The sequence below is a fragment of the Oncorhynchus gorbuscha genome, linkage group LG09 (genome assembly GCF_021184085.1).
Source record: "Oncorhynchus gorbuscha isolate QuinsamMale2020 ecotype Even-year linkage group LG09, OgorEven_v1.0, whole genome shotgun sequence".
NCBI lineage: Eukaryota > Metazoa > Chordata > Actinopteri > Salmoniformes > Salmonidae > Oncorhynchus > Oncorhynchus gorbuscha.
The window spans coordinates 67,208,985-67,223,616 of NC_060181.1; the positions used below are offsets into that span (position 1 = coordinate 67,208,985).

Consider the following 14,632-nt stretch of genomic DNA (forward strand, 5'->3'; position numbering starts at 1 on the left):
CATAGACACACTACACACGTAAACAGACATCCATACATGCATGCACATACACTCACATACACACTCTAGTTATTTCTTTCACCAGGAAATGTTCGTTGACATGCAGAACCAATTTTCACCCTCAAATTCTTATCCTTAAAACAGACACACAATCCTACATGCCTGGCTCTCCATATTCAGTTCAAACCATAAGCAGGACATAGCAATGGTCAAATTGTGGTGTAGATATTGGGGCGGGGGTTGGGGGGGGCAGTAGACAGGGGTTCCGGTGGTCCTTCCCCAGAATTGCTTTGACATTTTAAAACAAATTTCCTACAATTCTACACAGTACGACATGACTTATTATGCCTATTTTGAGGGGTACATGGGTATTTTGAGGGGTACGTGAGTATTTTGAGGGGTACATGGGTATTTTGAAAACACAGTATCAGTGGAAGGATACGTGGAAGGACAATTCTTCATCTTTTATGAAGGTATTTCAAGACAAGTATTAGGAATCCATAAAAGATGAAGACTGATTTGTATTATAGTCAGACTTTGACTACCTTATGCCCAGTCCACATGTCCCCCCATCCCCCGTGGCAATTTCGCTTTTGGGACATAGGCTCAGTACTATGCCACAGTATGGGATTGCCTATCCCAGCAGGAGTTAAACCATTTGCAGAATCGCCGGAGGTTTTTAAGCCTCTCAGGCAGGTTAATTACTGTATTTCCCCTTTTAATGGGAAGGAACCAGCATCGCCCTGGTCCCTGTTGCTTAGCAACCATTTATCGCTCTCCTCACGGTCCCACTGTTCGAAACAAATTACCATGGGCATGCCTCAAACGTATTAGACTGGAGGGACCAGAAGGACAAGGTCAAATGGGTGCTGTCTCAGTTGTTGTCTTGATGTCGCTCTCAGTCAACCCCTGACACTTCAGATGGATGTTTTATATCTCTGTTATCAAATCTACGGTTGCTTAACAGTAAGGTGCCTGAAGCACCTCATTTGAGAAAGCAATCCCTTTTATGGTCTTTCCTCTCTTTATTTTCCTTTGCAGGGAAGCCTAAAAATACACAAACAGCCAGGAGTAGACATTGAGACTTTGCCGAAGTTTGATTGGTCCAGACATATTATGTACCAATCACAGGTAGGATAAGGATGAGGGAGGAAGGGGCGAACTTGGCAGGGATATGATGCACTATTGTGATGTTATGCAACCCGGCCTCCCACTGGTACCAAGCCTGCCACATATTCAGCAGGTTTCTGCCAAACACATGAATCTACCATCCTGTTACTGCTGTGCTATGAGTACACCCTCGCCTGCTGGACCCATATACTGTATGTTTGTCCTGTATTGCCAACAATGACAATATTGAAAGCAGTTGACTGGGATCAGTACTTTGTCTCTTAATTTTCAGCATATTGCTGATCGAATGGAAAGACAAAATGGTTTAATTAGAATGTGGATGTTATTAGCAAACGACCAACCCTCTGACCTTTCTATCTAGACAATGGGTCTTTCTCCACTGTGTAATGCCTGTGTCAGAAGGGCCAGAGGATGCAGGCTAGGGGGTGGCCAGGGGACAATGCCCTCTCTGTGGGATTCAGATGTGGGCCGGGTGGGTGGTAGTGCCAGTGCCAGGATGGTCCAAACTTTGGTTGCAGCCACTGTCAAGCATTTACCCTGGCTGTACACCATTTCTAAAGATGTGTTGGCTACATTTAAAACTGTTATTGATGATATAACAGTGATTTACAGTCCATTTACATTCAAATATATCTAAATTCTGTGTTCCTGAGAGGACCTTTTAAGCTCAAACTGATCCCTTCGAAGGATTCTGTGTTTATGTAATCCACTATGCCCAATGCCATTCCCATGTTGTTGATGGCGCTTTTGGTCTGCTGTAGGCTAGTCCTAGCTCTCTACCCTGATCTAATGCGGCATGGCATGGCCCTGTAACAGGGCAACAGATCTCATCTCCATGGCTTCAGTTGCCAGGGACAGATGGCTGCATATCTGTGCACCAATGACACCTGAGCAAACGAGCGCTGGCGCGATGACTCACGCCGTATCATGATGTAATCATTAGCAGCCCCGAATCAGGTTCAATGTCCATATCCATATTGGGGCATCACTTCCTGCCATCACAGTCACAGACCTTCCCCTCCCGGGACAGGGATTGGGTTGCCATGGCGTTGGCGCTCTCAAGGCCAATTTTCGAATCTCAACTGTCATCTGTTTCTTGTTGCAGTGAGTTAATTGAGGATGACGTGGTAGCCATATTGACTGTCACTAAGAGAATGCTCTAGGCTAGAGATAAAGATGTGTTTTGTGGTATTGCTAATTTGTTCCCTGCCTCAGATGACTTTGTATTGCTTTTGGGCATCAGTGCTCTGCACTAAGTACACACTAAAACTTGATCATATTAAATAACAAATCAAATCTAACAAAATCATACAACATACATCCTAAGAAGAGTCAACCATAAATCCATATTGAGAAGAGCTTCGTATAAAATCCTTCTCTGGTCACTGTCAAACTTTAGTCTGGATACAATGACTGAAGCTTGTCTACAGGAAACCAACTCTTTGACAAGACGGCTTCATGTCAGCCATTCTGGATCTATTTCACCATACAGACACTACATTAACATTAACCCTCAGTCATTACTGTAACCCTAACACACTGGTCAGATGGGAGAGGAGTCTACATGCACATATGGCAGGCGCCTTGGGTTTCAACCCCAAATCCTGAGCCTCACTTCAATCCCACATCCCCATATTGCATTCCAAGACTTCCTTCCTTCCCTACCTTGCCTTGCCCTCTTAAAACCCCTGTAATTCAAACAATTCAGCCCCACTTCAGTCTCACATCCCCACGGAAATCCCCAAGACTTCCCTCCCTGCCGTGCCTTTACAGTACTGTATGTATTAGGCACTCCATATACTCCTATAATGTATTGCATCTCTGCACCCTGAGTGATCCCGTTCCCAACCCTCACCCTGAAAATAATCTGTGTGAGGAATTAGTGAGAGGGAAATCACACCATGTCAGCAGCCATTAAAGAAGCCACCTCACCCCTTCCTCACCCCAGCCCCTTAGCTTGAGGAAGCCGATCTCTCCAGGGTGCGAGAGAATGATGAAATGGGTCCTGCCATCAACAAGCTATCTGCTCTCCAAGCGTGGCTCTATGCCTAGCTATGAGAAGTGGAGATTGCCTGGGACTGGCTCTGACCCTTCTACCATGTAATGCTCTCTGGCTCTCTAGCTATGTGTTAGCTATTGCTACTTACCCACTGTGTTACTCTGTGGTCTGTGGATCCAATCCACAGTGACCTGTCCTGTGTGTTGACAGCAGGGTGTGTAGTGCTTGCTCAGGGGACAGCCAGGCCAGGCCTCTAGGGAGGGTAGCGGGAAGTGAAGGTTAGACTGAGGGGATAAAGATGGGAGAGAGAGAGGTGCAGGGGGAGGAGTAGTGCTGGCAACACCAAAGGTCAGGGGAAGTATTAGTGACAGGAAGTTAGCGTCTGCCAGGTTCAGACCAGGTTACCGCGGTAATGAATGACAGTGCTGAGTGACACCTGGCTGGGTCTTAAAGATAGGGAGGGAAACAACCCCCCCACCCAGTACTCTTCTCTATGTCTGTCGGAACACACATGCACTCACACAGATGCACATCATAGGTACTGTACACATCATACACAAAGATACAGTATAAACCCTTTTACAAAATGAACCCACATATTCACACAAACTATTTGTCTCCCTTTCGCACACAAAGATGCTGTATATAAGCAGAAGGAACAGGTCCCCAGCGTTAGCGTTAGCACCTGCTACCTACAGCTATGATGACAGGGGCACAGATGGACTCTACACAGGCACAGTGGCACAGCAGCTTGCTACAATAGGCTCACTATGACCCTGTATGGGCATTCAGATCTAGAGCTCCGGTTCCGTTTGACCATCCTAATTTATCTTATTCAAAAGCAATTTCAATGGAAATTCTCAATTTAGAATTTAGTCCAGGCCGTGGCTTAATCTGTGTCCAGGAAACCAACCAATAACAGTTTTGTAGAGCTGTATTTGTCAAATTGCAGAGTGTGATGGGCCTAACCAATGGGTGACTGGACTGGATGGATGGCTTTGAAGTATGTCCCAGTGCTGCAGAATGGGGTGAGGGTTGACCGGGGGGGAGGTAGGGGTGAGGGTTGACAGGGGGGAGATAGGGGTGAGGGTTGAGAGGGGGGGATAGAGGTGAGGGTTGAGAGGGGGGGAGATAGGGGGGACACCCACTTTTCCCCAGATCACACTTTGATGTTCCCGAAAGGGCATCAACCAAAATGGGTTGAAAAAGCAACCTATGTCTACCTCTATCTGGGGGCTGTGATAGAAATGGTTCTGAGGTGACATTTATTTTCCAGCGAGTGATTTGTTTGTTTGTCCACTCCCCATCCCACCTCCCGCCCCCACCATGTGCCAAACATCAAATGGCAAGATCAAAACAACCTTCGTCACACAGAGTCAACTATGGTGGATAGCAAATGTCACATATTTACAGTGACAGTATTTGGGGACAGTATAGGCTACTGGCCGGTGCTTGCTCTAGGAGCACTGGACACAATCCAGTGTCACAGATAGTTGCTATTTGTTGTGTTTTTCCGGAGGCTGTTATGATACTGTGACACTCCGAGTCACATTAAGGTATTGCCCTAGATACAAGACATGCAGTCCTTCAATAAAAACAAATGTCATGATTTCTTTCCTACCTCTCTCCCTCCCTTTTTCAAACATGGCTCAAGGCCCAGAGGTTAACAACAAACCAACTCCCTGCATCCACCTATGTTCTAATCACTATGCCTAGTATTTGGCATATGGTGTGTGGTTTTCATCCAGACCTCCAATAACACCTGTCCCCCCAGGTTCCAGTTTAAATGCATCACATATTCACAGCCAAAGAGCCTGACCAAGTGGGCAGGTGCAGAGCTATTTTGGGACCCACTAGTTGATGATGTTGTGGGACATGTGTTAAGTTTGATGGAGGGAGAGCCCTGGAGATGACACAGGCTCCAAAGGATAGTGGGGGAGGGTGACGGGGTGAGGGTGATGCGGCGTGCCTTACACCCAACCTTCCAATCTTTTCCGGTCTCCTCTCTGGCGACCGCTGAAACACCTGTACAGGCGGGCAGGAATCCAACCAATGCCCCAACAACCGATGGTTGGTCTCTCTGTAGGGCTCCAAGTCCGTTTCCTATTAGTGCCATGACCTGTGCCTGGCTGAATGGCGACCTGAACTCTGGTCCCTAGGGCAGTGGCTGGCACGCAGGGGTCTGGTCCCACTTCCTCCTTCTGTCCCATGTGGTGGGAAAGGAAAGGGAAGGAAGGAGAGAGGGGAGAGTGAGAGAGAGAGACCTGCTGACTGCAGGATGTGGTAGTGTTGAGCTGCCTGCCAGTCAGCATTCGACTGCCTGCCTGCCTCCAGTCTAAATATAGGAGCAGATCTGTTACAATGACAGGTCTGATTTGTCAATTATTCCCTCCTTCATTCTCTATGGCTTTCTCTCTCGCCCTCTCTCTCTATTGCAATATCTCATTCTCTCTCTATCTCGCTCTTCTTCCACTTCTCTCTCTCTCTTTTGACATTCTGTCTTTGCTTTAATCATTCTTTGTGTTAGCAGAATGTGCTCCAGTTTCAATTTCAGCAATGTCGCCAAGACTTTTCTCTATTGTTGAGAATAGGTTTGACCTGATGGCCTTTCCAAAGGTTCGTTGTCCATTTATTTCTATGAGCAGATCAAAATGCCAAAAATAATTGCCATCTTCATTGCAGTCTAGTAACTATTCTCATAGCCACCATCATCACCATCACCACAACTGGTAGGAAGCCAGCTGTCAATCTTTCAGGACATGACGTCCATCGCCGCATTGACCATTTCCTCCATACCCCATCTTCTAAGCCTGTCCATTATCGGATAACCTCTCCTCCCCATCTAGTAAAATCACTTATTCATCCAGAATGATGCTTTTTATCCTAAAGTACAAAGTCACCATCTCTCATTCTGTGCTCTGTCCACCACACAAGACTAATTTGAGTGAGATCACCCTGCCCTCAGGCCTCAGGTCATGGCAGAGCTAAGACGGGCTCTGGAGAACACACACACCCATACCCCATATTTATAAGTGGGGTCATTCCTAGTGTTGGAGCCATTTGACTGATTACGTTGACCCCCTACCCCCAGAGGTCATCCAGGGCTGGGGTCAAACACACAACACAGGGGGTAGGCAGGGCAGGGGGATAGGTGGTGACTTTTTAACCCTGTTATCATCCCTAGCGCAGTTCTAGGATCACATAGGCACAGGATCACAAGCACAAAGGTGATGCCCCAGTAGTAGCTTAAAACTGCTCTATGTCTCCCACTATAGGATGCGTCTATCGCTCATCGCTTCCACTTGATGAGAGAGAAGCACCCAGAGAAATTCAACAGCAGGTGAGAGATTGATATAGACTTTGTTTCACTTAAATTAAGGTGTATTGGTGTCACTGTATTGTCTCAAGCTGCTACTGACACAGTGAATGGTCACTACTCATTAGCTGCTCTCAACTTCCATCAACCAGATAGAGTCCCTCCATGCTGGGAAAAACCTATAGCGTATTAGAAGAAATGAATCATCAATGGTCAGGAAAAACCCTGCCTGCTTAGTGACATCAATAGATTGGCATTTCCTGGCTTCTGTCTATGATGGTAATGGAAACTAGCCAACTGATTTTGTGACATAAAGAAGGGATCCATGCAGCCAAAGTACAGTGTCTATGCTAACTGACAAGCTGGCTGGCTGGCCGGTCCTTACTACCATTTTGAGTCCTGTTCTGATGCAATTGGCTGTGAAATTTTGTACATGGGTCAAACATTTATGGAAGTAGTTATGCACTCCGGTTTGTACACAATTTGTAAAAATATTTTATTTTACTGAGGCATTTCTGACATTTTGCATGGTAATATGCAAAGATATTGTCCAAATTGTCACAAATTTGCTGACGAAGGAAAACGTTTGTTAACTTGTGGTTTGATTGAACAATATTATGCAGTAAATGTGGGGAGCCAGGTATTCTAGTGGTTAGAGCGTTGAGCCAGTACCCGAAAGGTGCTGAGCTGACAAGGTAAAAGATATCTGTCGTTCTGCCCCTGAACTGTTCCCCGGTAGGCCATCATTCTAAATAATCATTGGTTCTTAACTGACTTGCCTAGTTAAAAATGTTTTTTTATTAAATGTGTGATGATAGGTTGAAATTGCAAGCACTTTTTTTGTGCTGTAGTGATCAGTCAGATTTATGCAATAATATCGCAGGCAGATCGCTCAAGAGTGCCTTCAAAACCGGACACTAGGGGCAACAGTGAGCGCTATAACCATCAAGTAGGCTTGGGTTTTGCTAGGGCGATGTGGATCAGAAGATTTTTGTTGTTATTTGTTTGAACCCTATGCCAAACCTTAACCGTTACCTTAACCATTTGGAATGAGTGCCTAAATTTCATGTTTTAACCCTATCCAAAACATTAACCCTCAACCTTCTAAATTTGACGTTTGAAGCTACTTAGAAATTTGACTTTTGGAGAAACGGAATAATACTGAGTAGGAGGAGTCAACCTAGGGTGTCAAAAACACTTAGAAGATTGACATTTGGAGCAACTTTGAAATTTGACATTTGGAGGAATATGGATAAATGTCTAATTCTGCAGTGTGAGAGCTTGTTGCTGATTTAACTGTTTTATGCAGTAATAGTGCAGTGATTGGACAAATTTACACGTCCTCACAGAATCACAAAATCTTGACGGGACTGAATATTGTCCATTGAATTCCTTGCCAGTCAGTCCTTGTGTAATAGAAATGCTTATATTAGAAGCAGCCGGAATCCACGCAACTCTTACTACCAGTCAAATTAATGACATGAATCATTTAGAACACCGGCTCCAGCTCTGGCCTTCAACTTTCCTTGCATAATGTTTTTAAAAAACTTTTTATGATTACCTCACATTATAGTATATTTAATCAAAGGGTTATTTTCCTTACGACAGACAGACAGACAGACATTATGACTATATGCTGCCTGTCAATGTCAGTTCACACAATGGAGGCTTGTTTCACATAACAGAGGTAGATTCAGATTCAGAGTGTTTAATAGTCACATGTACAGGATTGCAGGTGTGATTGTATGGTACAGTGAACATCTTAGGCTTCGAGCTCCAATATGCAGGACTAAGTGAAATAAAATATTGAAAATGGTCGTAAAAAATAACAATAGAAATATTACTATATACAATGCATTCAGAAAGTATTCCGACCCCTTCACTTTTTCCACATTTTGTTATGTTACAGCTTTATTGTAAAATGTATTAAATAAATGTTATTCCTCATCAATCTTTACACAATACCCCTTAAGGAGAAAGTGGAAACAAGATTTTAGAATTTTTTTCAAATGTATTAAAAATAAGAAACAGAAAAACCTTATTTGCATAAGTATTCAGACCCTTTGCTATGAGACTTGAAATTGAGCTCAGGTGCATCCTGTTTCCATTGATCATCCTTGAGAAATCAGCCAGTTGACATCATGAATCAGCTGACATCATTTTTATGGATATATACAAAGAAATGAAAATTGAAAAAAGGTCAAACAAAACATTTTCGATTTCCAGGTGAAATTGCGCCACATTAGCTCATTATCCAAATACATGTCACTAGAAAACAGCTGAAACAAATGCAAATGCTGCTACTTTGCTGTTATTCTGGCTGCAATTTGATGTGACTGTAAGTTAGCCTTAGTTGGCTAGCTAGCAAGCAAGGGATAAGAACGTTGCCAGCCAGTATGACAGTGGAACATTGAGAATGAACGACTGGGACACGTCTCTGGCAAACGAACCGATAGAACGAACAACCAGTCTGCTTGGGTAGCAACCCTAGATTTGGGTCGGGACGATATATTTTGGAAGGATGAAATAGTATGAATAAATTCAGAAAAATAATGTTTTTAATGAAAACATGTCAATCATTATTCGAATATGTTGGTAACCAGTTGTTTAAAAGTTATAAGGCACTCAAAGCCGGTGTTTGGGAATATATTGGTACGGTTTGCCAGCCCTCCATTTCGTCTCGGGCCTAACAACACCCATACCGATATATCCTCCAAACACCGGCTTCTCAGGCATTATCATTTAAATAACAACTGTGGCAGTGATGAATAAATTAATGTCCATTTGGTGGAGACAGAGTAAAGACTGTTGAAGAGGTGGGGGGGAATGGCCATAGGGGGAGCAGCATGACCATAAAATAAATAAATAAAAATTGTAATAAAAAAGTAATGATATACATATAAACAACTGCAACAGTGATGAATGGGGGTGGGGGGGGAGCAGCAGGAAAGAATGTAGTTGACTATCACTACGGTGTCCGTGTGGTTAGATCATTTCAGCCTCTCTGAGATGTGTACGCAGAGGAATTTGAAGTGATTGACCATCTCCCACGGTGGCCCCGTTGATGAGGATGGGGGCGTGTCCAGCCTGGTTCCTCCTGAAGTCCATAATCAGCTCCTTTGTTTTGCTAACGTTGAGGGAGAGGTTGTTTATCTGGCACCAAACCGTCAGAATGAGAGAGACAACTGTGACTGACCCAAAATTAAGGAAAGCTTTGATTATGTACAGACTCAGTGAGCATAGCTTTGCTATTGAGAAAGGTCGCCATAGGCAGACCTGGCTCTCAAGAGAAGACAGGCTATGTGCACACTGCCCACAAAATGAGATGGAAACTGAGCTGCGCTTCCTAACCTCCTGCCAAGTGTATGACCATATTAGAGACACATATTTCCCTCAGATTACACAGATCCACAAAGAATTCAAAAACAAATCCAATTTCCAATAAAGCCCCTTAGAGAGAGAGAGAGAGAGAGACTCCCTGACTGACTGAGGTTGAAGCTGTCATCTATATTTAAGGAAAGGGAACAAAGTGTAAGAACCAAATCACAGTTCTCAGCTCAATTATGTCCCATTGTGTCAAATTGCAGCAATTGGGGGAAAGAGGAACATCATTTGGGAGGTTGACGGGCTTAATGGGCAGCAACAATGATGTCATGATGTCTCAATGTGTGACTGAACTGTACTGTATGTACTAAATACCTTGTGGATTTTTTAAATAAAGACGTTTCTCAGAACTGGATTGTCCCCCACAACTTCACACACACACACCCTCCCAGTGGTCTTTTACAGTGCATCGTAAGTCCTTTGATGTTCATCTCTTTCATTTCCAGTCTTTGCTTGTCTTTAACCCCCCCCCCTCCCCCTGATGCCTCCTCTACTCACTGATGACTTCCATTGAGATGCACAGTAAAAAGCACACATACCATAGCCCAAAGCTGGATGTGTGTGTGCGTGTGCGTGTGTGTGCGGGTGCGTGTGTGCGTGTGTGCGTGTGCGTGTGCGTGTGCGTGTGCGTGTGCGTGTGTGTGTGTGTGTGTGTGTGTGTGTGTGTGTGTGTGTGTGTGTGCGTGTGTGTGCAGCGGCTGGTTCAAAGAGGGCTGTGTGCAGCGGCTGGTTCAAAGAGGGCTGTGTGTAGTGGCTGGTTCAGGAGAGGTGAGTGGAGAACTATTGCCTGTATAGCTGCTACTGCTGCTGCTGCCAGTGAGCCTGGCAGACTGTTTGGAACTGATCTACAAGGCACTCGGTGGGGTGCTTTACACAACCGGAAGTGAAAGTGTGTGGGTGTGGGTGCGTGCTAATGTGTACCTGTGTGTGTCTGTCGGTGAGTTGGTAGGTACAGTATGTGGGACATATAATCTAGGCCAACACTGAACCTTTACCTTGGTGACTAGGGGATGTTATTTTACTTTGTCTTTGTCGTGATGTTCAGTGAAGTATGTGTCAGCAGGTGGTCTGTGACTGAGAGGGACAGTGACTGATTTAGAGTCCTATCTCCCTGTTGCAGCTCTTCATGTTGTATCTATGACACACACATACACACATGGGTGCCTCTGTTGTTGTTTACCACTGTGTCTAATTAGCCATATGTAGGCTAGTCCATGTATGGAAGTTCTAAAGAAGGAGGGGGGAAGCTTGTTACCAGTTTGAAACTTAATAATTCATGCGCAAGACAAGACTTAAGTCTCAGACCTAGATTTCCTCTCCCCATTCATCCAAAGACACGTGGCAGAACAACAGGAGGTAGAAGGATGGTTGAAACAGACAGGCAGAGATATTACAGCATACCTCAGGTTAATCAGGATGTTGTCGTAAAACTGTTGTGAACTGCCACAGATTAATAGCCTGGACCCAGATCTGGTTGTGCTGTCTTGGCACTTAGGTGCCTTCCAGATTGAGACCAAGAGCCAGAGACGAGCAGTGGATAAAGAGATATGTGGAGGACACATTCTAGTCTTTATTTCAGTTCTATTCTAATTTTAGAAATAAAATAAAATCTACTTCTCCATGGGGAGTAGTGTTTTATTTCATGTGGCTTTATTATTGCTACAATTCCAGTTAGTGGGTTACCAAGTCAATCATTATATTTATGCTGTTCCCAAATGCCACTGGACCTACGAAAAGGAGAGAGGTTGCCATGGAGTTAACCTGCTGACAGAATGGCTGGTTATCATGATTGTTATTTTGTCACATTGTAAAACTATTTAACAGAAGATAGACACTGTCTGGGCATCCCAATTGGCACCCTATTCTAGTGCACTACCCTATTCTAGGGCACTACTTGGACCATAGGGTTCTGAAAGTATTCCCCAGAATATCAACACTGTGATGATGTTGACTCTGTGACTGACTGACTCTCTGTCTGTGCCATTTGGCTGGTGTTCCGGACACAGAGACAATGGTAGCACTGCTGGCCAAGGATGTTTGCAACAAGGCTGTAACACATCAACTTTGGTTTGTAAAACTTCTGGGGCTTTTTTGGTGCAGGACAGTGGCTCTATATCTAGAGATGATTAGACTACCAGGCACTTTGGTCTCCCATTACTGTGAGAGCCAGAGAGAGAGAGGGGACTGGTGAGAAAATATCACTCAATGAGTGACCTTTGACATGGCTGAATTCAGAGAGTGAGTGGCCTAATGGACTATATGCCTGAGTGCTTTGTTGTGCTCCATGTCACACACACACACACACACACACACACACACACACACACACACACACACACACACACACACACACACACACACACACACACACACACACACACACACACACACACACACACACACACACACGACCCCTCTCGCCACTGTGTGAGATCTGACACCTTTTCCAAAGGAGGAGCCATCAGCATGTGTAAGCCCCAGTAGCCCCAGTAGATCCAGTAGCCCCAATAGTCAGACCACAGGGAGCATGGAACCTTGGTGCTAATGACCACAGAGGCATAGCACAATGCTATGGGGTGCGTGCGTGTGTGCGTGCTTGCTTGCGTGTGTGTGTCGGGCCCCAGGGGGAAGGGGTGGAGAGGAAGTTTTAGATCAGTGTCAGATTGCCCTGTGAGAAAAAAGTAAAACATCTCTTGATGCTTTTGTTGGTCTCATTACAATGACACTGTAGGGTCTTGGTTAAGTCCAATGGACAATCGGTTTCCCAATGGTTTCCCAGCGGTAACAATGCAGATTAGAAGAGAGGCAGGGCGTCTAGGCTGCATTTAGTCAAAGAATGTAACAAAAGACCGAGCCTCACCTTTGACATTATGATATATTATATTTCACTCTTACAATTCAGCCACCACAGAAAGAGGAGGGGGCAGGGGCTTTGACAGGAATTGTGAATGACACCCACCTCGATGTGAGAATGGAACACTCCTGGCCAGAATGGGCTAATGGGGCTCCTCCTTCTCTAGGGGAGAAGATCTTTATTCCTGCCCCCTCCTCTTTCTGTGGTGGCTGAATCCCTTTACAGTCAATATGTAGTAGACTACAATAGACTTTTGTTGGGCACTACCAAGAGCATTCACAGTCTAAGCACAGAGCACTGACCTGGATCTGTGCTGCTGTGCCAGCTGCTGTCAATATGAATTATTCTCAAGCTAATCGGGGCATTGCTTCATTATTTTCACATTGATTAATCAAGTTCAATCAATGCAATCTGCTTTGCTTTGTGTGTGATGAGCAGAAAGAGACTGTCTATAGCAAGGTCATCAAAATTGTTACATTTACAACATATATATATAGGTTTTATATATATAAATATAATATATATATATAATTAATGTAATGGTTGGACAATATATGAAGATACTCCATCAGATATCCATCAGATATTGACTGAATTGTTGCACATAAAACATTTTACTGGCACAGACAAATAATTAATGGAATTCAGGGATTTTTGTGAGAATTAAGGTATTCAATTTATTCTAACATTTCTTAGAACACACTCATTCAGTGTATTCAGACCCCTCCCCTTTTCCACATTTTGTTACGTTATAGCCTTATTCTAAAATTGATTAAATAAAACATTTTCCTCATCAATCTACAGGTCTGAATACTTACAGTTGAAGTCGGAAGTTTACATACACTTAGATTGGAGTCATTAAAACTTGTTTTTCAACCACTCCACAAATTTCTTGTTAACAAACTATAGTTTTGGCAAGTCAGTTAGGACATCTACTTTGTGTATGACACAAGTAATTTTTCCAACAATTGTTTACAGATTATTTCACTTATAACTCACTGTATCACAGTTCCGGTGGGTCAGAAGTTTACATACAAAGTTGACTGTGCCTTTAAACAGCTTGGAAAATTCCAGAAAATAATGTCATGGCTTTAGAAGCTTCTGATAGGCTAATTGACATCGTTTGAGTCAATTGAAGGTGTACCTGTGGATGTATTTCAAGGCCGACTTTCAAACTCAGTGCCTCTTTGTATGACATCAATGGAAAAGAAATCAGCCAAGACCTCAGGAAAAAAATTATAGACCTCCACAAGTTTGGTTCATCCTTAGGAGCAATTTTCAAACGCCTGAAGGTCTGTACAAACAATAGTACTCAAGTATAAACACCATGGGACCACGCAGCCGTCATACCGCTCAGGAAGCTCTGTCTCCTAGAGATGAATGTACTTTTGTGCGAAAAGTGCAAATCAATCCCAGAACAACAGCAAAGGACCTTATGAATATTCTGGAGGAAACGGGTACAAAAGTACCTATATCCACAGTAAAACGAGTCCTATATCAACATAACCTGAAAGGCCGCTCAAGCAAGGAAGAAGCCACTGCTCCAAAACCTGTCAGGACCCGGTTACGAACCCGGGTCTCCGAAGTGAGAAACAGTCACTTAACCAACTGAGCCACGAATAGTCGGCAGAACCCAGAAGATGAGGCAGACACAGCAGTACTTGAGACGGTGTATTTCATGAAGTAAAAAGTGAAGTTCTTCAGGAAAACATGTAACTCCACAACCTCAAAAGGAATCCTACAAGAACAAAGGTAATCCTCCAAGACAAAAAAAGGTAAATCCACAAGGTGGAAGGTAAAGCACAAAAAGCCTCAAAAGATACTCAAAAAACAAACAAACAAGAACAAAAAACAGAATTCCACAAGAGAGTCCACCGGGATCAACAAGAGTTCTCAGAGTACTAGGGCTGGGTGCTAACATACAAACACAGAGCAAAGAACAGAGGAA

At 44.0% G+C, this 14,632-nt stretch overlaps 1 protein-coding gene across 3 annotated transcripts in view; it reads left to right on the forward strand.

Annotated features, from left to right (window-relative positions):
- The window catches only part of LOC124043981 (diacylglycerol kinase beta), a 170,804-nt gene that overhangs the window by 108,379 nt on the left and 47,793 nt on the right, over nucleotides 1-14,632 (forward strand). For all 3 annotated transcript variants that reach the window (XM_046363178.1, XM_046363180.1, XM_046363179.1), the window contains one exon: nucleotides 6,406-6,470. In XM_046363178.1, the coding sequence (XP_046219134.1) occupies nucleotides 6,406-6,470 (65 nt within the window). The remainder of the gene's footprint in view (nucleotides 1-6,405; nucleotides 6,471-14,632) is intronic.